This window comes from Trachypithecus francoisi, unplaced genomic scaffold (genome assembly GCF_009764315.1).
Source record: "Trachypithecus francoisi isolate TF-2019V2 unplaced genomic scaffold, Tfra_2.0 Lachesis_group6, whole genome shotgun sequence".
NCBI classification, from domain to species: Eukaryota; Metazoa; Chordata; class Mammalia; order Primates; family Cercopithecidae; genus Trachypithecus; species Trachypithecus francoisi.
Genome location: NW_022681471.1, coordinates 1,980,506 through 2,002,430, shown reverse-complemented (window position 1 = coordinate 2,002,430; position 21,925 = coordinate 1,980,506). Strand labels below are relative to the sequence as shown.

The following is a 21,925-nucleotide window of genomic DNA, read 5'->3' as shown; positions in this document are numbered from 1 at the left end:
CAGGTGGGGTAGAGTTCTCCTTGAGATATTTATTTACTTCAAGACCAATGTTTCATTTGCACTGAAACCTTCCTGGGTATAAGGGTTTGACATTGTTCCCTTTGAATCTTCTATTTGGTGCTTTGATAAATTTATAGCCAGGAGTAAAAGTATTGATCTGGTTACCCCAAAAGATGTTTTAGGCCAAAAACGATAGAGGTTTAAAGAGGATTTAGAGACATCCATGGGCAGTGGATTCTCAGATGGTTATTAGGGAAGCTTGCAAGGGGCGGAGGGTGGGAGTAGTTGGAATGCACCCCTTCCTTATGGTGAGTAAATGTTTTGAAGTACAAATGTGAATCCCTAAAAAATGTCAGTGGGAAACTATTAATAAAATAAACTTTTATACTTCGAATGGTAACTGGTAATTGTTATTACCTTACTCTCATTCCAGTTATCAATACTCTACCTACCGAGAGTAACACCAGACCCTGTACCGGGACCTAGTCTAGCTTCCTGGCTGTTAGATACCTTGCAAGGAGTAGACGCTCAATAAATGTTTTCTGAATGAATGAGATTAAATACAGATTATTAGAAATGGTGCTGGAGAAGAAGCCAATGAAAGTGTGTGAGTTTTATCAAGTTGGTTTTATAAGATTGTTACCTTTTAATTAAAGAAAAAGACTTGGTGGTGAAATCCGATAATCAGATTGGATTGATTTTTAACAAATGCTTAGTATAAAATATCAGGTATGAATCACTAGCTACTTGTAGCTTACACTGGCAAGTTGCTGTTTATACCAAGGCAGAGAGGGACCTGCTTTCCTGGGTTTAACACAGGATTGAAGCTTTATAGCATGCCTTTGAGGCCACATTTTTGTACATACCACTGGCCCCCAGTGTTCATACAGAGTTTAGAAAGTTCTGCTTTTTCATCAGTCAAATATCCTTTTAGAAAAAAATATGCCTCTCACTTGTGCTGTTTTTGCCACTGTTAATATGGAATACAGATGCTATTTATTTTCCGTTATTTGGAGGAATTGTAGAGAAAAACGAATCTGGGGAGAGGAGTTACTGTCCAGGCATTCAGAAATACTCAACCTATTGGGATTTGGAATACTTGGAGGGGGCTTTCTGAATCAATTTCACTGTGACTTAGTAGTGGTTTTGATGTTGTTAAATTCAGGCTACTGCAAGGAATTTGATACCTCTGTTGGTTTATTTTTATTTTTATTGAGGGGTGTCTGTGGGTGGGGGGTGGGAGAGAGGGCCTGGTGTTCAGTAGTTAGACTGTCATCTTGTGATAGATTTGTTAGTTAATTTCATGTGAATGGGACAAACCAGTTCTCTTTCATCCCCCTGGCACTGTGATTCTAAGATTGAAATAGCTGTTTCAGAGGAAAGACAATTCCATGCAAATCATATTGGATGGAGTTTCAGCTATATTAGCGACCTGGTACCTTATTTTTACTGAGCTCAGGAATAATGAGAAACCAAAGCTATAGCCAAGTTCTTCACTGGAGGCTTCTTTCCATGAAAATAGATATTACTTCTTTATTCCCCAGCAATTGAGCCTTTGTCCCTTCTAAAAGCAGTTGTCATGAACTCCTCATTACCATTTTTCTTAACGTGATAAGTGTAAACTACAAGAAAGCTATCATGTTTGAAAAGCTACAGCAGCCCTTAGAAATGGAATACTAACATGCCTTGTGTAATTCTTTGAAAAGCCTTAGACTGAGGATTGTGTGAAATGTATCCTTCTGTCCGCCTTTGCCTAGAGTTGTCATTCTCTAGTACCTTTCCCTTATAGCATAAGCTGGTTTTCTAAAGGACTGCTGTGTTGCTGCATCGACACCGTATCTCTCCAACAATGTGAAATCAACAAATCCCTTTAGCAATTTCTGAAACATATAACAAATTGTGCATTATTCTCTAAAAAAAAAATTAACTTTGATGGGCTTATTTTATTTCTACTTTGAATGGTAACTGGTAATTGTTATTACCTTACTCTCATTCCAGTTATCAATACTCTACCTACCGAGAGTAACACCAGACCCTGTACCGGGACCTAGTCTAGCTTCCTGGCTGTTAGATACCTTGCAAGGAGTAGATGCCCAATAAATGTTTTCTGAATGAATGAAATCAAATACAGATTATTAGAAATGGTGCTGGAGAAGAAGCCAATGAAAGTGTGTGAGTTTTATCAAGTTGGTTTGCCTGAGTTTGTGCTAAAGGAGAAAATTGGAAGGTAACCATTAAGAAACATCTCATGCTGTGAGGATATAGCATGTCATTCCGTCTTGTGAAGTGACTCTGAAAGAAAAAAAAAGAATGGCTGTAGTGTTATGAAAGCCTGGTGAATTATCTCAAATCAGTATATTTTAAGTGATGGTCATTGGATGTAATTGATGGGAAAATAATTTGAAACAGAAGAGCTGGAAATTCAACAGTGCAGTTAAAAATCACCTTTGAAAAGAGTTACAATGATCTGATGTCAAAATTAGCTTAAGAATGTAAGAAACAATTTCAAGGGCTGGAAATGTTAAGAACTGGCCCTCAAGAAACCCCAGAATCCTCAGATACCTGAACTGGACCACTTAACAAAAGCCCTCTAGCTTGATTCCCTTTTTGCTGCTGCTTTTTGCAGAACAGTTTCTCAGTGGCCAGTTCTTACATTTCTAACCTTTGAAATTGTGTTAATTCTGCCTGTACCAAACAAGGCAAACAATTCAATGTTGTTCAGTCTGATAACATTTCCTAGTGGGGTGTTCAGTCTTCTATTCTGACGGGTTCAACCTAATTTAGACAAAGACGAAGGTCTTAATAAAGATTAAAATTTACAAGGCAATCGTATTTAGGGAGTCAAATACCATTAGTTAGATAGCTGTGGCCTCAGGTTGCTGCTGCTGAAACCTTTTGCTGAACTAAAAAGGTCTGGTTGAATTCTGCCCGGTATATCACTATAGTGCTCCATTCCCTCGTATTTACCTTTGGAGACCTTTCTTTGCAGTGGCTGAATGTAGAATGCCCGAGGAGTAATGGGACCAAAAAAAGTTGTATGAATAGTCCCTGCACATGGTCATATATGTTTCCTGTCGTATTCAGTGGGTGAAATGGAATTGATTGCATCTGGCAATGGCAAGAAGATGGCTTGATTGATTTCCTGATTGAGTACACAGTGGAGATTCAGAATACTGATCACTATACTTCCCAATTGTACATTATAATTAGGGCTCTTTTTCAATGAAACCCTTGGTTGGGTCTGCCAGGATGAAGGCAGCCAATGTGAGCTGAACTTTTTGCATGTACAGTCCTGGGTCCGAAGGAGAATATTTATAGATTCCCTTAAACAAATGCCAGCACTAAAGAGTTTGAATAAAGAATTCAATTATTTATTTGAAGAAACATCACTAGGGTTTTTATACCATGCCATTGAAATCATAAATTAGTGTTAGAAACTTTTAAAAGAATTGCATTTTGCGTTGACCCATTGTTATGCCATGGCCGAGAAGTTATGTTTAATGTAACAGTTGATTTTACACTTCATCTCTATGAGCACTTGCATGGAAATCAGAGGAGCAATCTCAGGAGACTGTCTTAACAGCATTCCAAACAGAAGAATATTCATTCAATTGAATGGAACAGAGTTTTGACCACTAGAGAAGCTTGGCAGGAATGGTTAGTGATCAAGCCCAGGAAACTCTATGGTTCCACTGTTGTTAGATTTTCTAAGAGCTCAGCAAACAATCAGACAAATTGGGCTGTTAGCTGTCTCACTGTGAGACAATAGGCTCCCCCTCAGCGTGTTCCCCCCACCCCATCCCTGGGAGAATGATAAATTTCCTTAGCCAGTTTAGTCAGCCGTGTTTACATGTCATGTAAAACAACTGCTCCAGATTCAGTTTTGCATCTTCTCGTATATATCTTTGACTTTACAGAAGTGAAGTGTATGATTATCTCGTGGGTAAAGCAGTACAGTTGGTTCATAACACCCACTCCGCCACCTTTTAGGAATCCCTTTTCACTTCTCTAGGCAGAGGACATTTCCTCTTCAGAGATGAACTGCTCACTGCCTTCTAAGGCAGTAGGCTCCATGATCGGAAAGCTCACGTGATTGGAAATTTTCTTAGTTTGAGCTAAAATTGGTCCTCTGATAACTTTACCCATACAGCCAGTCCTAACCTCTTGGCTCACAAAGTAGGTCTCAAATGTCTTTCATATGAAAGACTTTCATGGATTTAAAGACACTCCTCACTCTCCCTTTTCTGTGAACTAAACTTGCCCTGTTTCTTTAATGTGTATGTATACATGAGATGAGCTTTCCAAGCTCTTACCCTTCTGGTAGCTGTCCCTTAGACAGTATTCCCATGCCCCCACTGAGATGGGACATCCAGGAGAGCGCTCTGAGAGGACCCTGAGAGAAAAAAGATCAGTAACTCTTCCCACATGCCCTACTTCCCTCCAGGGGGAATTTCATTTGGAATAGCCAAGCTCCCTGATCCTCAGCAAAGGGCCCCTGTCCTTCTGAAGCCTGCCTGAGGGGCTCTAGTAGGAGAAGCAGGCAAGTTCCTGTGTCTGTAGAGGCTGCACAGCAGCCTAGCTACATTCTGGTGCACCATACTGGGAGCAGCAGCCTGTGCAGATCACATCCAGCTCCCTGAATCCTTTTACAAATGGCTGTGTGGCTCCCTCCATGGACCCATCTTAACCGTATTCCTGCTATTGTTGTCCATTTCCTATTAACAGCCCCACTGCTGCTGCAGATAAGGGTGCTAATGCCCCTGCCTGGCTCTGCTCTCCTATCAGGGAGGAGCAGAGCATCCTACAGGCCGGTTAGCAATTGATAGCAGATTGAGGGCCAAGGAAGGATTTGTTTGCTGCTCTCCTGAACCCTAGCCCCAGGGCAGCCCTTTCTAGGCATCCTAAGGGCCCTTGTGCCTTATTCCCTTGCAACCTGGTGCTTAGCTGCTTCATTCCCTCATTTCTGGCTCCTCACAGAACTGTCAAGAATCATGGATGCAAAGGGTCTAAATCATTCATTCAAACAAATTAGGTCTTTCTGGTAAGTCATTAACACCTCCTCCACACACGCACACACATATATGTTTTCGTAAATGCGTAAGGACCTTTAGATAAATAAACAGATTCAGCAGCGTCATAAGAAGACCTCACTCACATAAATGTTTTCAGGTTTAATTTAGTTTTGGAGAAGGAAAGATGCTGATGTTTCTTCATCCTTAGTCTGTCATGGCTTGTAAAGCTACTCAGTAGGATACCTTTTGGGAGTACACAATCTGTAAAGCAAAACTAAAAAATAAAAGAAGGAAAGAAAAGAAAAACTGAAGGAAGGAGGAAGAAGGAAGGAAGCAAGGAAGGGAGGGCCCTTCCAATGGAAGTCAGACACCAAGATTAGTTACCATGACTCAGTTACCATGACTCGTTTGTCCTTTACTTCTGATTTCCTGTGAAAATATTGATGAACTTGAACCCAATTTTGCAGATGTATTCTTCTATTCAACCATATTTTTATTTGAGCCACTCAGCTGTTCACGCTTATTCTTAATCATGAGAATTTGTGAATACTTCCAAAATTGCATTTATTACGTTCTTGGTATTTTAGTAGAGGGAAAGGAGAAAGGTGTATGCGAGCTCCATCTTGAGTCTTGGGCAGATCCCAAGCTGACTGGTTGCTAAGCCAAGGCATGCAGGCTCATACTGACAACGCCATAGCCACACCCGTGGGGCTGGTAGCAATGAAGTTTGAATGTATACAACACTATATGGTTTCCAAAGCCCTTACACACTTATTCATTTGCTTTCCCTTATGTCAACCCTGTGAGGTAGGCAGAACAGGTAGAATCAGAGATGAACAGTATTGCTAACTGGGAGAACTAGAGGCCATCCAAGTCAAAGCCCACATGTTATAAGCAGGAAAGCTGAGGCCCAGAATGGACAAGCAACTTGACCAGGGCCACCCACATAGCTTTTGGCAGAGCTAGGCTTGAATTAAGTTCTCCCTATCTTAATACTTAGCCCAAGTTGCTTTTGGGGCTCTCTCTGAGTATCGCAACAACAATGAAATATGTGAACTATCATCATCATTAGCATTCATTAAGGTGATCATTTGAAAAATCACCCTAATCATCTCTTCAGTTTGAGCTCTTTTGCAGTAAGTATCTTAATATTTATGCTTAACCTAAACACACCATTTGAACAGCTACTATGTGCCAGGTATAATGATAGCCTATAAAAGGGATACACACTCACACACACATAACACACATGTGTGCTCACAAACACTGCTCCTCTCACTTCAATCATTGAAGCCTTTTCCAAATGCCTAGCACAGTGACTTCCCCCACCACCTTGTTCTCTGCACCTTTGCTCATTCCCCTCTTAAGGTGATTCACATGTCAGGCAGTGAACACTTCAAAAAGAGGTCCTTGACTTTATCCTTTCCATGTCCCAGTGACTGGCTCATAATGGCTACACACACCTGTAATCCCAGCACTTTGGGAGGCCGAGGCAGACAGATCACAAAGTCAGGAGTTTGAGACTAGCCTGGCCAACATGGTGAAACCCTGTGTCTACTAAAAAATACAAAAATTAGCCAAGCAGGGTGGCACGCACCTGTAGTCCCAGCTACTCGGGAGGCTGAGGCAGGAGAATCGCTGGAACACGGGAGGCGCAGGTTGCATTGAGCCAAGATGGCGCCACTGCACTCCAACCTGGGCGACAAAGTGAGACTCCATCTCAAAAAAAAAAAAAAATTAGTAGAACAAATGCAAAGAATCCACCAAACAGATCTGCCATTTGCTGTGTGACCTTGGACAAGTCACTTTACCTCTTTGTGCTTCGATTTCTTGTCTGTGAAAAGGGTGTGAGGCTAATCCCTGCCTGTTTAGTTTCTGGTACAAAAAGACCAACCAGTTACTTATTACACACTAGGCAGGAGAGATACAAAGGTGAATAAGGTAAGGCTTGTGGCAACATACTAGTTACTTGAGACAACAGCTATTCAGGTAGCTGTGTGTTAGATGAGTACAGGATCCATTTGAGATTAGCAAAGCCTGGAACACAGACTGTCTTTTGCCCTTCAGCCTGTGGCATACCCAGCTTTTTTGTCTAAATTGGGCAAAGCAAGGATACCTACAAGTGGTTTTGGATTTGTTTTGACTCCTAGCCATGACCTATTGTATGGATAATATGGTGGAAAATTTAACCTTTTGTGATTTTGTGGGGTTTGACTTTGGAGTCTTCATATCACATTAATATAGTGTCTTCCTATTATTAGAAGTTATGTAGAATGCTCTATCACTTATGAAATCTATTCTTTGCTAAATACTAAAAGATAAAACAGTATTCCTTAGTCTTTTCTTCATTATCCATGTTAGTCAATCTTACAAAGGGACACGTATTTGTTATAGTGGAAAGTGTGCACTCTTGTACCAGTAATCAACCTTCACTTGCTACTAAATGTAAGGCTGTGTATAAGTGACCTCACCTCTTGGAACCCCATTACCTCAGTTGCCCATTGGGAATATGAATCCCTGCTTGCTTTCTGTCTCTCTCTCTGTCTCTCTCTCTCTCTCTCTCTAAAAGTATCAAAGGATCCCAAACATAAATCCGTGCTTCTTTGTGGAAGTTCAGACCAGTCTTCGATGTGTGTGTGTGTGTGTGTGTGTGACTTATTTTTGTTAAAACAGAAGTGATTCTTGGTGTTGTATACAGGTACTCATCATTGGGTCTTGTTATAAAAGCTGTGGCAACATTTTCGGAGCAGGGGTTCATCCCTACTTCATGACTGGGTGAAGGATTAGTAAAGTTGGGTAAGAATGCATAGGTGTCTTATCTTAGGAATAGCAAGAACATAAAATAGATTAATATCCTTCAAGTGTTAATGAAAAGGATAACAATGGAATATCGGCTGTGAGCGTGCCACACTTTACAAGTCTAACTCATTTTGAGAAGTGAAAGAGCTTGCTTGCTCCAGAGTCCTTTGCAGAAGATATTCTTTCAGGAAATTATATTCCTTTCAACTACATCCTGCCTACTGTAATCAAATGCATCAGCGGTAACACGGACCCAGTGTGCTGTTTCATGAAATTTCACATTTTCAAATACAGTTTGAAATCAGTTGTAATTGTAAATGCAGAAGTTTGCACAGTTCCATGTGGATTGGCTAACAGGGTGGTGCACTCCACTGGTAGTTCAAGATAATCAGATTCTGCCTCCGAGTAAACACAGAAAACCTAGGGGAAATGGTACACCTTTGAGAAGTGACTTGATTCTTCCCGGTGTCTGAAACACCTTTTAATAAACCCAGAGACACACCTCTAAAATCAGTGGTGAAAGGGGATAAAACCAAGCCTCTAACCAATTTAGGCATACCCAGTAGTTGCTGAAAACAGACAACGCTCCTTTTCCTGGAAGAGACTTACTGCTGGTTTTTTTTTTTTTTTTTTTGAGACGGAGTCTCGCTCTGCCGCCCAGGCTGGAGTGCTGTGGCCAGATCTCAGCTCACTGCAAGCTCCGCCTCCCGGGTTCACGCCATTCTCCTGCCTCAGCCTCCCGAGGAGGAGCTGGGACTACAGGCGCCCGCCACCTCGCCCGGCTAATTTTTTTGTATTTTTTAGTAGAGACGGGGTTTCACCGTGTTAGCCAGGATGGTCTCGATCTCCTGACCTCGTGATCCGCCCGTCTCGGCCTCCCAAAGTGCTGGGATTACAGGCTTGAGCCACCGCGCCCGGCCGACTTACTGCTGTTTTATTGACTCTGGCTAAATGTGAACTATATTTTATTTATTTTGAAAAAAAGTATTTTAATTGACAAAAATTGCATATACTTATGGGGTAAAACATGATGTTTTGATATGTATATACATCATGGAATGATTACATCAAGTTAATTTACATATCCATCACCTCACATACTTTTTTTTTTTTTTTTTGAGACAGTCTCACTCTGTCACCAAGATGGAGTGCAGTGGCACAATCTCGGTACACAGCAACCTCCGCCTCCCAGGTTCAAGCAATTCTCCTGCCTCAGCCTCCCAAGTAGCTGAGACTATAGGCACATGCCACCACGCCCAACTAATTTTTGTATTTTTAGTAGACACGAGGTTTCACCATGTTGGCCAGGATGGTCTTGATCTCTTGACCTCGTGATCTGCCCACCTCAGCCTCCCAAAGTGTTGGAATTACAGGCATGAGCCTCCATACCCAGTCCACCTCACATACTTTTTTATGGTGAGAGCAATTTAAACTCTGGCTTAGCAATTTTCAAGTATACAGTACATTATTACTATAAATAACTGTAGTCACCATGTTATGCAACTGATCTTCAGAACTTGCTCCTTGAAACTGAAACTTTGTAGCCTTATACCAACATCTCCCCCATCCCAAGCTATATATTTTAAATGATCTGACTGTTTTGGAGACCAGCTTTAATCAGGAGAAACCATCTAAATTGTAAAAGAGATCATTGAGTATTTTTAAAACTCAGAGTAATTAGAATTCAGCTTTAAACTGTTGTCACATATATTTACTTTGCGGCCAGTTTTGATGAATACATGAGTAGGATTTGTCATGAATTTTATCAACTGGATACAAATGCACAACTCAAAAACACTTGGAAGTAGTCTATCTCTTAAGTAGGTTAAGCATCTCCTCTAAATTGTGTATGCATTTTTAATGTACTTACCTCCTCCTTTTTAAATAGTGCTATGTAAAATTCAATCTTTGTCAGAATAATACTTACAAATTCTGCTTCAGCAGTGCCACTGTGAATGAATCTGTGAAGTATCTACTTGCATTACAGCTCTTCATACATCAAAGACTTTTTGAACTGAGTAATTATAGAAGGAAAAAAACCTTGTTTTAGTGCTACCTGAGAGTTCTTATTAATATTACCTTTGAAATGACTAATTATGTTACTTATAAAAGCTGGAAAAAAAAACAGGTATTATGTAACTTACTCATTAAAAAAGACTTTCACAAATTTCGATCCCCTCCATCCCTCCCCAAATCCCTACTTTATTTCTATCATGACGTTTTTTAATGCTTAATGTTTATATAAGAAAATGACGACTCCAACACATACTGACTCCTTCCTGCTTCACAAAACTTATCATCTTTCTGTTGCTGGGATTTTGAGCATGTGATTCAATTATCCTTGCTCTTAGCGTAAAGCATGTTGGCCACATGCCCTAAGACTCAAGTAAGATTTGAACAACACCTCTTTCAAACTGAGTATTTGAAAGAGCTGAGAGGGTGCCCCTGCTGATAACAGAGGGTGGGAGCCTAAGGGGCTTTTCCTGTTTTGAGACTTGAACTCACAAATACACTGTCTATGTGTATGGCTGTGTGGAACTGAGCTACCAATCACGTAGTAACCTCTATGAATGAGGAAGAATTCCCCTCAGCGGCTTCATCTTTGCATGGAAAAACCCACAGTATGTGCATCACGGGTCACTATCTGTTGGGCTGTATCAAGAGAAGATGAGTATCAGAAGGCAGTGACAGTACTGTCCTCTCTTGAGCTGACAGATCACACCTGGAACAGGATACCATGAGTTAGAAGAGCCCCAGGCAATCTGGAGTTCCTCCTGGAAGCACCAAAGATAGTGACAGAGTACAGAAATTGAGCGTTAGAAGAAAAGTTGAAGGTTCCCAATACATGAATTAACAAGCTGAGAATGTCTCAACCTGGAGAAGAGACAATGCCAGGGGATAGGATTACTATCTTCCAACAGCTGAAGGTTTGTCATTCAAAAGAAGGAGGAGATGCATTCTGTGCAGCTCCAAAATACAATATATAGGTAGAACTTCCTGGGGAACAAGTTTTTAACTCACAAACAAAGGCAAAATAGCCTGATCAGGCTGTCTCAACATGGAGCAGGCTGCTTCAAGCAGTAGCAAGCTCCCTGTCACTGGCAGTGTGCAAGCATCTGCTGGATAGTCCAAATGACTTTAAATTCACCTTAAATATTAGGTCAATTAAGTTAGTATTTATAAAGGACCTACCCTGTTTAGTGCCAAGAAAGGGCTTGATTTTTTATGTGCTCTGAAATAAAGTTGCTTTATTTTTCCTCATTAGGAGATGACCCATTCCTGGCCTACTCCTCTCACTTCCATGCATACTGCTGGACACTCTGAGCAGAACACATTTTCCATCCCAGGACAGGTCAGTTCTCTTCCTTCCTGCATTTTTCTTTGTCTTATTTTAATTATACCAATCTTCCAGTTGGATTCTCAGTGACAAAAATGGCCTTGGTCTTCTAGTGCCATAAAATCTCGACTGTCTCTCTCTTGCCCCTCAGAATAGCAATATAAAAATAATTTTTATTGAAAGTGAGTCTTTAAGACAAAATACACACAGATACCGGCATGCATATCTTACTCCATAGGGTGTTGCCACTGTCCAAGTCACTGTGTCTAGAACAGATGAGACAGAGATTGAGTAAGAAATATTCAATCCCTTAAGAAATATCAAATAGATGATGGAACAGCAACGTTCAAGATTTTAAAGTTACAAAACCTACACTCTTTAATGAACTGATTTTCATTTTTATCACCTCAGTTCTTGCTCACAAGAAGACAGATCTTTACAAAACACCACATCACAATGACAGAGCTTTTCCTTCTGCAGTTCTATTGTCAAATGTTTAATATTATTTTTATTTACCTTCTCCCAGTAAGATTTGCTTTATTGCCGTCAGTTTTTAAAATGCCTAGACATGGATATTCTAACATGCTTCAAAAATATATATAATGTCTTCCTTTCTTCCTCCATTCCTTTCTTCCTTCCATGCATTTATTCAGAAATTGTTTACTGAGAAGATACAGTGGGCTTAAAGTTAGGGGTGAAGAAAAACCATCTACATGCTATCACGTAGATCACAAAACAATGTAGTAAATGTCTTCATAGAGAAGACAAGACACTCCCCTGGGGAGTTGAAGAAGTGCTCACCACTGAGGTGGCAACATTTAGAGGATGATTAAAATTCTGACAGGTGAAGAAGGGGCCAAGAGAAGAATACCACATGCAGAAGACTAGCGTGAGCAAGGTCATGAGAGATGAGGGATCATGCTGTAATGCATGGTGATACAAGGTCTTAAGTGGCAGGATTAAAGTTTGTGTGATGGGGAGTGGAAAGAGAGGAAATCTGGGCAAATAGGTGCATCTTTGGAAAATGCCTCGGATACCACCTCAAAGAGTTTGGATTTTATTTGTAGAAGGAGAAAGACCCAAAGGAGAAACCCTTAGAGTTTAGGGTCATGATTTTGACAGTAACACTGGTCTAAACTTTGCTTAATGATCTTCCTTCACTTATGAAAGAGGTCAGAACTAAATGAACAGCTAACCTCACTGTCCCAGTATGGGTGTGTGCTATTCATTTTTGCATTCTCACCTACCCTCCTTAGGCTCCTGTTATCCTTCCCCCTGGCATCTCCAGCAAAGGGAGTTATCCATCCAACTCCCTTTACAGGTCCAACACTTGTACAGAAATTGCAGTGTTTTCAGCTGAGTTTTCCAATTTTGGAGATAATTTGTGCAAGTTGCAATTTTGACATTTGCAAGTGTATACAATAGAACTGTTGTTTAAATGGGCTTTTGTAGTAAGTGCACAATTTGGAATCAGGCACAGTTTGCATTTTCTGCCAATTATCTGTGCTACCATCAACCCCAAGACAAAGGTAGAAGTAAGTGGGCTAAAATGGTGAAAGCAAAAAGTCTACACACCCACTCCTGTTTCATTTGATTCCTGCCAAAATGTTGGTTTGAAAGAAAAGTACATTTTAAATAACAACCAACACATACAATGGCACCATGTGCCTCACGTCATTCTGAGCACTTAATATATAGTAAAGAATTTAATCCCCACTACAACCCAAAGAGATTTTTAATTTTACTACCCCAATTTACAGAGGAGGAAACCTGGTAGTTAAGTAATGTGCTCGGGATTATCCAGTTAATAAATGAAGGAACCAGTATTTAGATCCAGGTGTTCCTGGCACCAGCGGTCGTACTGTCTCTCTGTATGTCTTTTATCACACAGGCTTACTGATGCCCCAGTTCAAATTGTGTCTTCCAAAACATGGCCATCCCTATATGTAACAAAGGTGATTTCCCTTTCCTCAGTGCTTCCACTAGAACGAGGTGGCAGCATCCTTTCAGAAAGCATCAGTTTCTTATATCCATGACAGAGCTTGCCCAGAGGAAAGAGTGCTGTCTTAAGAGCTGCATTCCCAGCTGCTTTTAATCCTGGCACTGCCATTTGCTTGCTGTGTGGTCCTGTTCAAGTTCCTCTAAGCCTCTGTTTCCCCATGTGTATTGGGGCGTGGGGTGTGTGTGTGTGTGTGTGTGTGTACACTATATAATTCCAATGGATTTTTTTAGGTCAAATAATTGATGATTCTGTAAGCTTACTAAAACAAATACGGTTGAAATTTTTCAACTTAACTTATTTATCAATTTCAAATTGAAAATGCCATGTTTTCTCATAGACGATGAAAAACCTCACAAGGAAGGGAGTTAAGTGCATGCCAAGTAGAATTGAGAGAGTAATAATATCCTCAGGAGAAGTTTAATAAAGTTTTCCTGGAGGTAAACATCCTCTAGAACAGTGGTGGGCAAACTATGGCCCATAGGTTTTTACGTCTTTAAAGGGTAACATTTTCAAAAGAAAATTAATATATTGTTATGAATAATATTCACATGAGTGTGGAATTCAAATGTCAGTGTCTATAAATCAAGCTTTCTTGGAATTCAGTCACACCCACTTATTTACGCATTGTCCATGCCTGCTTTCACACTACAATGGCAGAGTCTAGTAATTATGACAGAGATGGTATGTCTCCCAATGCCTCAAACATCTACTCTCTGGCCCTTTGCAGGAAAAGTTAGCTGACCATTGCTCTAGAATCTAGATCCTTTAGGAACTTCTGATTTTAGGATTATTGTCAAGGCTATTGCTTAAAAGAACCTCATAAGTTTGTGAAAACACTTGGCATCAGTATATTCTACTGCAAAAATTACATATATGACGTGTATGAAAGAAATTCATAAAGCAAAATCAGGCATTTAAAATGAATTTGTATTATTTGTTGTGCATTAACAATTACTGTGAGAACTGTGCAGATTATTTCTACAACCAAACTATTTCCAACTGGGGTGGATATGTACGTAAAGTAACTTTGGTGATATACAAAGGTGTTTCATTTATTTTGATTTGATTTCTAGTTTAAGAAATGTGAAATCCAATGCATAATAAAACATCATATGTACCTCATAAACATATACACCTACTGTGTACCAAAAAAGGTAAAAATTAAAAAATAAAGTAAAAAGAAATGTGAAATTCAGTTTAACATTAAAAATTGCATCCAGAATAAGTATCAGTTACTCCAATTTGGTGAATAACATAATGTTCCAGTTTGCTGTATACATTGTTGCACTGATGCTCTGGAAGAACTGATTGTTTAGGTGTAAAGTCCAAAATATCTGGATGAAGGTTAAAAATTCAGGCATAAGACTAGTACAAAGACTGACTACATGTTTTACTCTCTGATCAGATATTTGGCTTAATTGACTTTGGAACTTGACATTTAATTTCCTGAAGGTATACAAGCCCAAACTCATCCTGTACCTTTGTAATGAAATCCCTTAAATAGTAACAGATAAAAATACTTGTATATAGTTACAGAGATATAAATGGTTAACAAGTCATTTATTTGACACTCTGGAAAATGAGATGTTCTGGATAATTAAAATTATTGGATAACTGAAGGTTATTATTCTATAGGAATCATGCAATATAAATTATTTTGAAGTGTAATTAATATTTTCCTGACTTCTTTTAAAGATTATGTTGAGCATGTTTTAGTCTTTCTTGATAACTTATATATTATTGTGAGTGTAAATTATTGTAGTATGTGTAATATTATACTATGCTGCAATTATGTTCTCGGAGTCTATTAAGACAGGTGGGAATGCTTGCCTCTATATTAAATGACTGTAGATTCTTGTGCTTTTTAAGTTCAGACTTTTCTGTGTCATTTTTGTGGGCTCCTTTGCTATTGGTTTTCACCTGTCAATTTTCTCAGTGCCTGTGCCTCTAGAAATATTTCCCCTTCCTTGCCATCTGTGATTTGAAAATGAGTGGGAATCTTTTGAGTCCTTTGTCAAAAGACAGTTCTCTATCAGGGAGAGCACAGAAGCCTCTGAGCAGCAAACTATATGGGCTTTGCAACAGACAGTTCTTCTCTAAGAGGCCTTTTCTGCCTCTTGTTGAGTTTGTGGTAGTCTTCTGGAGTGGTGATCTTGCCAGAAGACAAATCTCTGGAGCAACAGAATCATACTAAATACATTGGAAATTTCACTTTTGATTAAAGCAAAGTGTTATAGTTTTTGCTTACTTTTTATACAAGATAAAGAATGCTGTGAGCCTAGTTTTCATCTACAGAGGGTCAGTATTAGGCTTAATAAATAGATTACTTGGAACAATGATTGATATAACTAATTCTTGTATTTACTTGAATTCCTTGTCTCCACTTTTGGAATGCCTGTATTGCGGTTTGTACCATTTATCTTCCATCCACACAGTGCCATGTGTGTGCCCTGGACGTTACTGTAATGATTTTGCCTTCACGTTTTGTCAGTATCCACACAGGTGTGCCACACTCCCAGCAAGGCAGCATGTACAAATCTGAATTTCTCAAAACAGTGAATGAATTGTGTATAGTGTGACTTTCAAATCAAATTTAAGTTCCTTTAAATAACACAGTCCGCTAACATTTCACATTGCTTCCTATACTTCGACAGACTTGCAATGCAGTTTTAAGAACAATTCTTATATACAAAATGAGGTACATCTGTGCACATGTGTCATAGAAAGTTGGATCTGTTTCTATAAAAGGGAAAAACTGAGCAGATCTATTAATGATGATCTTGTTTACAGTTTTACAAAAAAACATGATCATCTGTTTGAACCAACTCCTCTTTATTCTTTTAGAGGCATCGTTTTCCAGCTAAGTGAGAAATTATATACTTCAATTTCACACATATGGGTCATTTGTTCCCATGTTACACACATTTCCAAATAGATACCAGTCTTACTTATAATTTTGATTAAATGGCAGTTATGATCATGTTGCAGCAGGTTTGGCTGGCAAATGTTTATCCTTCAAATAGAGCTATAGACAAAAGCCTAATTAATGGAATTGTTAACAGCAGTTTCCTATTTGCAAACATTAGTCAACTACATCTTCAGCAATAATTAACATGCCTCTTATTCTCCTTGTGTCATCTAACTAATGTTTGTGTCATATATATTCTTCCTTGTAGGAATCGCAACATCTGACCCCAGGATTCACCTTACAAAGTAAGTGGTTTTGAAAAATCCTTCTTAGTCCAAACATCCATGTTCTCTGTTCCCTAACTTTTTTCCTTTTTCCTACTAAAATCATTAAAACATGAAAGAAGAACAATAACAAAAGTTTTTTTAATTGTTAAGTTTTAGCTCTCAGAAATAAGTGAGAAGATGCAAAGTTTGTCTTTCTGTACCTGGCCTTTCTCACTTAACATAATGACTTCCAGTCCCATGATATATTTAATTGGTTCCTTTTTTTTTTTTTTTTTTTTTCATCTGTTACTTATCTCAAGAAGGTAACTCAGGGGACTGCATGTTTGGAGATCAATTTAATTCAGAATAATCATTTGACAGTAGAAACATGAACAGTAATTGTTATATATTTTCTTTTCAGAGTGGAATGACCCAACCACCAGAGCTTCTACAAAGTCAGTATCTTTCAAATCGTGAGTAGTTGGATTTCCAAATTAGGCCTTTTTGGGGATATTTGGCAAGGAAGCAGTGTCTCAATGCTGATCTAATCATGTTCTCTCCTCTGCTCCTTGAAACTATGAATCTTGACTCATAATAATATGTAGTTTGGTTGGGGTGGGGGGAGAATCAGATTTCCCATTGTCTTAGTCTGCTTGGACTACTATAACAAATACTATAACCAACATGGCTTGTAAACAACAGAAATTTATTTCCATAGTTTGGGAGCCTCAGAAGTTCGAGATCAATGCACAGCATAAAGGGAATCTTGTGAGGGACCATTTCCTCATAGAAAGCTGTTTTCTTACTCTAATCCCACATGGTAGAAGGGGTGAGGGGTCTCTCTCAGGCCTCTTCTTATAAGGGCACTAATCCCATTCATGAGGGCTCAACTCTCATGTCATGATCCCCTCCCCAAATACCCATATCCTAATACTATCACTTTGGGGGTGAGGATTTTAGCATATTAATTTTGGAGTGATACAAACAGATTATAGGACCCATAACAAGTAAGTAACAGTAACAGTTAATGAGATCACCATTAGGCTCTCTAAGTTTGTAAATACAGACCAGGTCAATACCTGGGATATGAAAACAACTGTGATTTCAGTGAAAAAGGAAAACTCTAGATGGCTTGTTTCCCACATTCTAACTAGTTGTTCAAACGCTGTATAATATCAGCTAAAGACATTATTGTACACAATATTCAGTCACCACTGACTGGGATGGACGAGGGAATCTAAGCAGCCATGATTGGACATGAAATGTTGAGTGGATTGCTATGGCCAGTCAGCCCAAGACCTCACTATTTGCAGGTCATCAGGCGCCTGTATATTAAAGACAAACAAGGGCATCCAGGAAGAGCTGGAATAAGATATTACATGACGATAGGTTGAAGTTCAGAAGCCAGGGCCCTGCAATTCACTCAGCACTGTCTTCATTTTTTATTAATGCTAACTGAAGGAGGAGTTTGGAGAAACCAATTTCCTCAGATTAACTATTGTAGATTTTCTAATATCCATTTGTCCAAGAGAGTATCAAGGGAGTATTATTTCTCTCACAACTTCTTTTGTACCTAATAATAGAAAATGGAAGTCAATTTTTTTGTGTAATAGGCACATACTTAGACTTTTTCAAAATGAATAATTTATGACATTCAAGTGGCCTAATGGCACCCTTGAAGTGAATTGCTCACCTTTGGAAGATCATGAATAATTGCATAAAACAACTGGGAATGACTCCCAAATAGACTGAGGATTTGAGAAAGTAAGTGGCATTTCTACATTCTTGGTGCAGGGCAGTAGCAAAGCCCCAAGGCCTGACCCCATCAGTGGTTCATTTATTTGCTTTTCTAGACTGATCTGGGCCTTCTAATTCAAAGTTCAATTTCAACAACCAAGAATTCTCAATTTTAAGAAGCAAGAAAAAACAAGAGAAGGGGATAATAAAACCATAATCCCGATTTAAGGACCAAATTATATGAAAACACAAAAATCAAAGTCATCTTTGATGCTGTATATTTTAGCTTTTCCATTAATCACATTTTGAACTGCCCTCCCCCTTGTTATTCTAGGATATAATAGATCTAGTCCTCCCTGCCTTCACACTAGTCTCACTTCATCCCCATTAAAAGTCAGTAAGATTCACACACACACACACACACACACACGCACTTAGAAAATCAACACAAGTTTCCAAACTTGGAAAAAATATAAAAATATATTTTCCTGTGTAAAATCATTCCTAAAGCAAGAGTATTAGGCTCCCACTGTGAAATATGCTGCTTGCTATATATACCATAGAATGCAATGTTTCAGTAGTTTGTAACTAACAGAAATAAACTTGTCAATTGTGGTTTATAGTTAGAGGCTACATTTCCAGAGAACAGCACTTCACAGCACAGTAATATATAGTGTAGTCAATACAACTAAAATACTCTATAGGAAGCATCAGTAAAACTAGAAGACACTGAGTTCATTTTATGAATGAGCTCCTCTCTTTTTGTCTGTTTAATCTGAAGTCCAAGCACTGTCCATCAGATTTTAGCTGGAATAAGTTTCCTTCTTACGGTAGGGTATGGGTTTAACATAGGACAGATCAGAATTGTAATAAAGTTATTTTTATTTTTAGCTTCCAAATTATTGGCTTAGCCATTACTATCATTCTCCCACATTTAACTACAGTGTGCTTTTTAAGCCACCTCCTAGGATTTTCCATTTGGCAGGGCAATCCTCCAGGTGATTAAGATCGTTCTGAGTGTAAACAGACTGCTAATGTCTGCACCTTGGTGAGAAGCAGCCTGTAAGTCAGCCGTGATACAGGAAAGACCCAAGGCCAGAAAGTGTCCTAAGCACACTCCTGACACTTAGTGCAGTAAAGAGAGATTAGAGTCTTGTAAAACAGAATCCCTTAATTACTGGGACACTTCATTACTTTTCCTCATCTTGGCCTGTTTTCCCTGGTTGACAAAGCGCAGATCTTCCACTGAAGTATGCATTGTTTATAAGGATTATACACATGGGCACCAGGTCTGAAAACATTGGCCACAGTGTGCCTGAGTATAAACTTGGAACTAGCCAGTCTCCCTCTTTCTTTTTGACAATTACTGCTGTCTCTGACCCTGACCCCAACAATATGACTGGCTTTTTGGAAAACTGGGTATTTTCCTTCTCAGTGTACTCCATTGGCGTACAGTGCTTTTTATCAGTGTCCATTCATGCCATGACATCCTACCTGCTTCAGCTGGAACTCTGAATGCTTATGAGGCAAGAGTACTGAATTGGGGAAGTTTGGAGACCTAGGTTTAATCCCCTCCTTTGTGTCAGTTATGGTATTGTGGGGGAAAGCACTGACCTAGTATACAGAAGATATGAGGTTAAATCACAGGAGAATTTATTTTTATTTTAAACTATACAGACAGAGTCTCTTAAAAGGAATTAAACAAATTAATGAGTATATGTGTCTACCCATGCAGCTACACCAACAAACACTTGTCAGTGTTCAAATTTAAGCAGTTATACTTTTTAGTAATTAAATCTAGCAACATAAAAATACATTTAACTTTAATCATCAATACTTTCTGGAGGAGAAAAATTGGTCTCCCACCCCTCAGCCTCTATGATTCTGAGCTATGTTACAGTCTTGGAACAGGCCCCACCTAGGTCTTCTAAATCAAACGATGTTTCTAATCTCCCCCAAAAATGTCTCTGTCCCAAAAAACAGGGTGAAGCATGGGCATAAGAAGGTGAAACTGTGATTTTCACGGCTATGGAATTGTATGTTTACACAGTAATATCATGTCTGTCTATTCTGTCTCAAAGAGATCTGTTTATTTCAATGATAGGATTCAGGGTCTGAATGGACTCACCAGACATTGTGTTACTTTGTAGTTTTTCTTCCCCCCCTCCCCCGCCCCCTCCCCTGCCCTGTCGCTCCCCAAGACAAAGTCTCACTCTGTCCCCCAGGCTGGAGTGCAGTGGCACGATCTTGGCTCACTGCAAGCTCCGCCTCCCAGGTTCACGCCATTCTCCTGCCTCAGCCTCCTGAGTAGCTGGGACTACAGGTGCCCACCACCTGTAGTTTCTTAATGAAGTTATTAAAGAGCAATGAGGAAGAAAACAGAACCAAACCGAAGAACTTGGATTTTCTTTGTTCAGTTGGATTGATTCATCCAGTGGATTATAACATCTTGCCACTTACCTGTCAGTTCAATGGCCTTCCCAAATGCATGACCTTGTTGGTCTTTTATGGGCCATCATAGATAGGAACAGATAAGATGCATTAAGTTGCCCCGAAAAGGATTTTCAGGCAGGTTCCCTGAACTCAAGGGTGTACATCCAGTTAGTTCTTAGAGTACTGTTGAGGAGATGGCAGCTCCAAATATCAAGCTCCTTTGTAAAACTTGGTTGTTAGCATTTGGACTATGTCCAGGTGGAAACCATCCATACCCCCATTTAACTGAGCAGCTCCTGTGTTTTAAACCATGCTGTCGAGAATGCCTGGATAGTTTCCATAAAATCTTAATATAGCCATAATGCTGGGTTTGTTTTTTTTTAATAAAACCAGTTTGCCAACTTATGGTATTAACTATATGTTTTAAAACATCCCAACTCTGGAGTCAGAGAGTTGATGGAAGGTCTTATGGAGACAGATTGGTTGAGGCCAGCCTGAGTTTACATGTGGGTGGTTGTTATGCATGTCACATGAAGACATCCTTGATTGTAGCACTCGTTAGGAAGAAAGGGCACTACACTATCACAGGAATGACAGACACAAACAATAATTATTGTGCTGTTGAGAACAAGTGTCAGGTGCTTTTATGTACTTTGCCTTATTAAACTTGCCAGGCATCGTGGAGGTGCTCCAAATTATTCCCATCTTACAGATGAGCAAAGCAAAGCTAGAATAATAGTCCTTCCTCCTGAAGTGTACACAGTCCAGTAGGAAGACGGACTGGTCATGCCCACTTATTCTGAATGGATATTTTGGCTACAAACATACAGAAGAGCCCTCTGAGTCACAATGCTCCTTAGTAAGAAAGTTTGAATGCAGGCCAAGGGCCCAGTGAGTTCAAAGCTCCCTCTCATCCTGCTGAGTTGCCCTTCCTCACAGGATTTGATAAGTTCAGGGATTTAGTATACCAAAGTTTTCCTTTTGTACCTGGACACAACATTCCTACAACCTGGTGGATGTAGTCCCACAAGAAATTATACTGCTCTGTTTTTGATGACACAAAACTGGGTCAAAATTGTTTTATGTAACTAAAATGTCATTATTTCTAAAGTTTTCTGTAAGTGCTATGAAAATTTCATTATCAAAGAGAATAGAAAGACTGTGAAAATGTTTTCCAGATTGCTATAACCAATACAGGAATTACATTATTTTTAGATCAATTTTGAAAATATTTTTACTAAAAATCAATTGATATTCATTACAACCCTGGCCATCCTTTTACCAAAGCTTTCATCATTGAAAATGTTTCCTTCGAGATTTTAACTTGAAATTTAAGAACTGCAATGCATTATTGCAGAGCAATAACCCACTTTCTAGCAATTTCATATATTCTTCCCCATGTAGATGTTTGATCTGCTACTTGGATGCAAT

At 39.2% G+C, this 21,925-nt stretch overlaps 1 protein-coding gene across 1 annotated transcript in view; it reads left to right on the top strand.

Moving 5' to 3' along the window:
- AFF2 (AF4/FMR2 family member 2) overlaps positions 1-21,925 on the top strand; it is a 504,395-nt gene that overhangs the window by 331,258 nt on the left and 151,212 nt on the right. The window contains exons 5-6 of the mRNA XM_033200831.1: positions 16,327-16,363; positions 16,746-16,779. Of these exons, the coding sequence (XP_033056722.1) occupies positions 16,327-16,363; positions 16,746-16,779 (71 nt within the window). The remainder of the gene's footprint in view (positions 1-16,326; positions 16,364-16,745; positions 16,780-21,925) is intronic.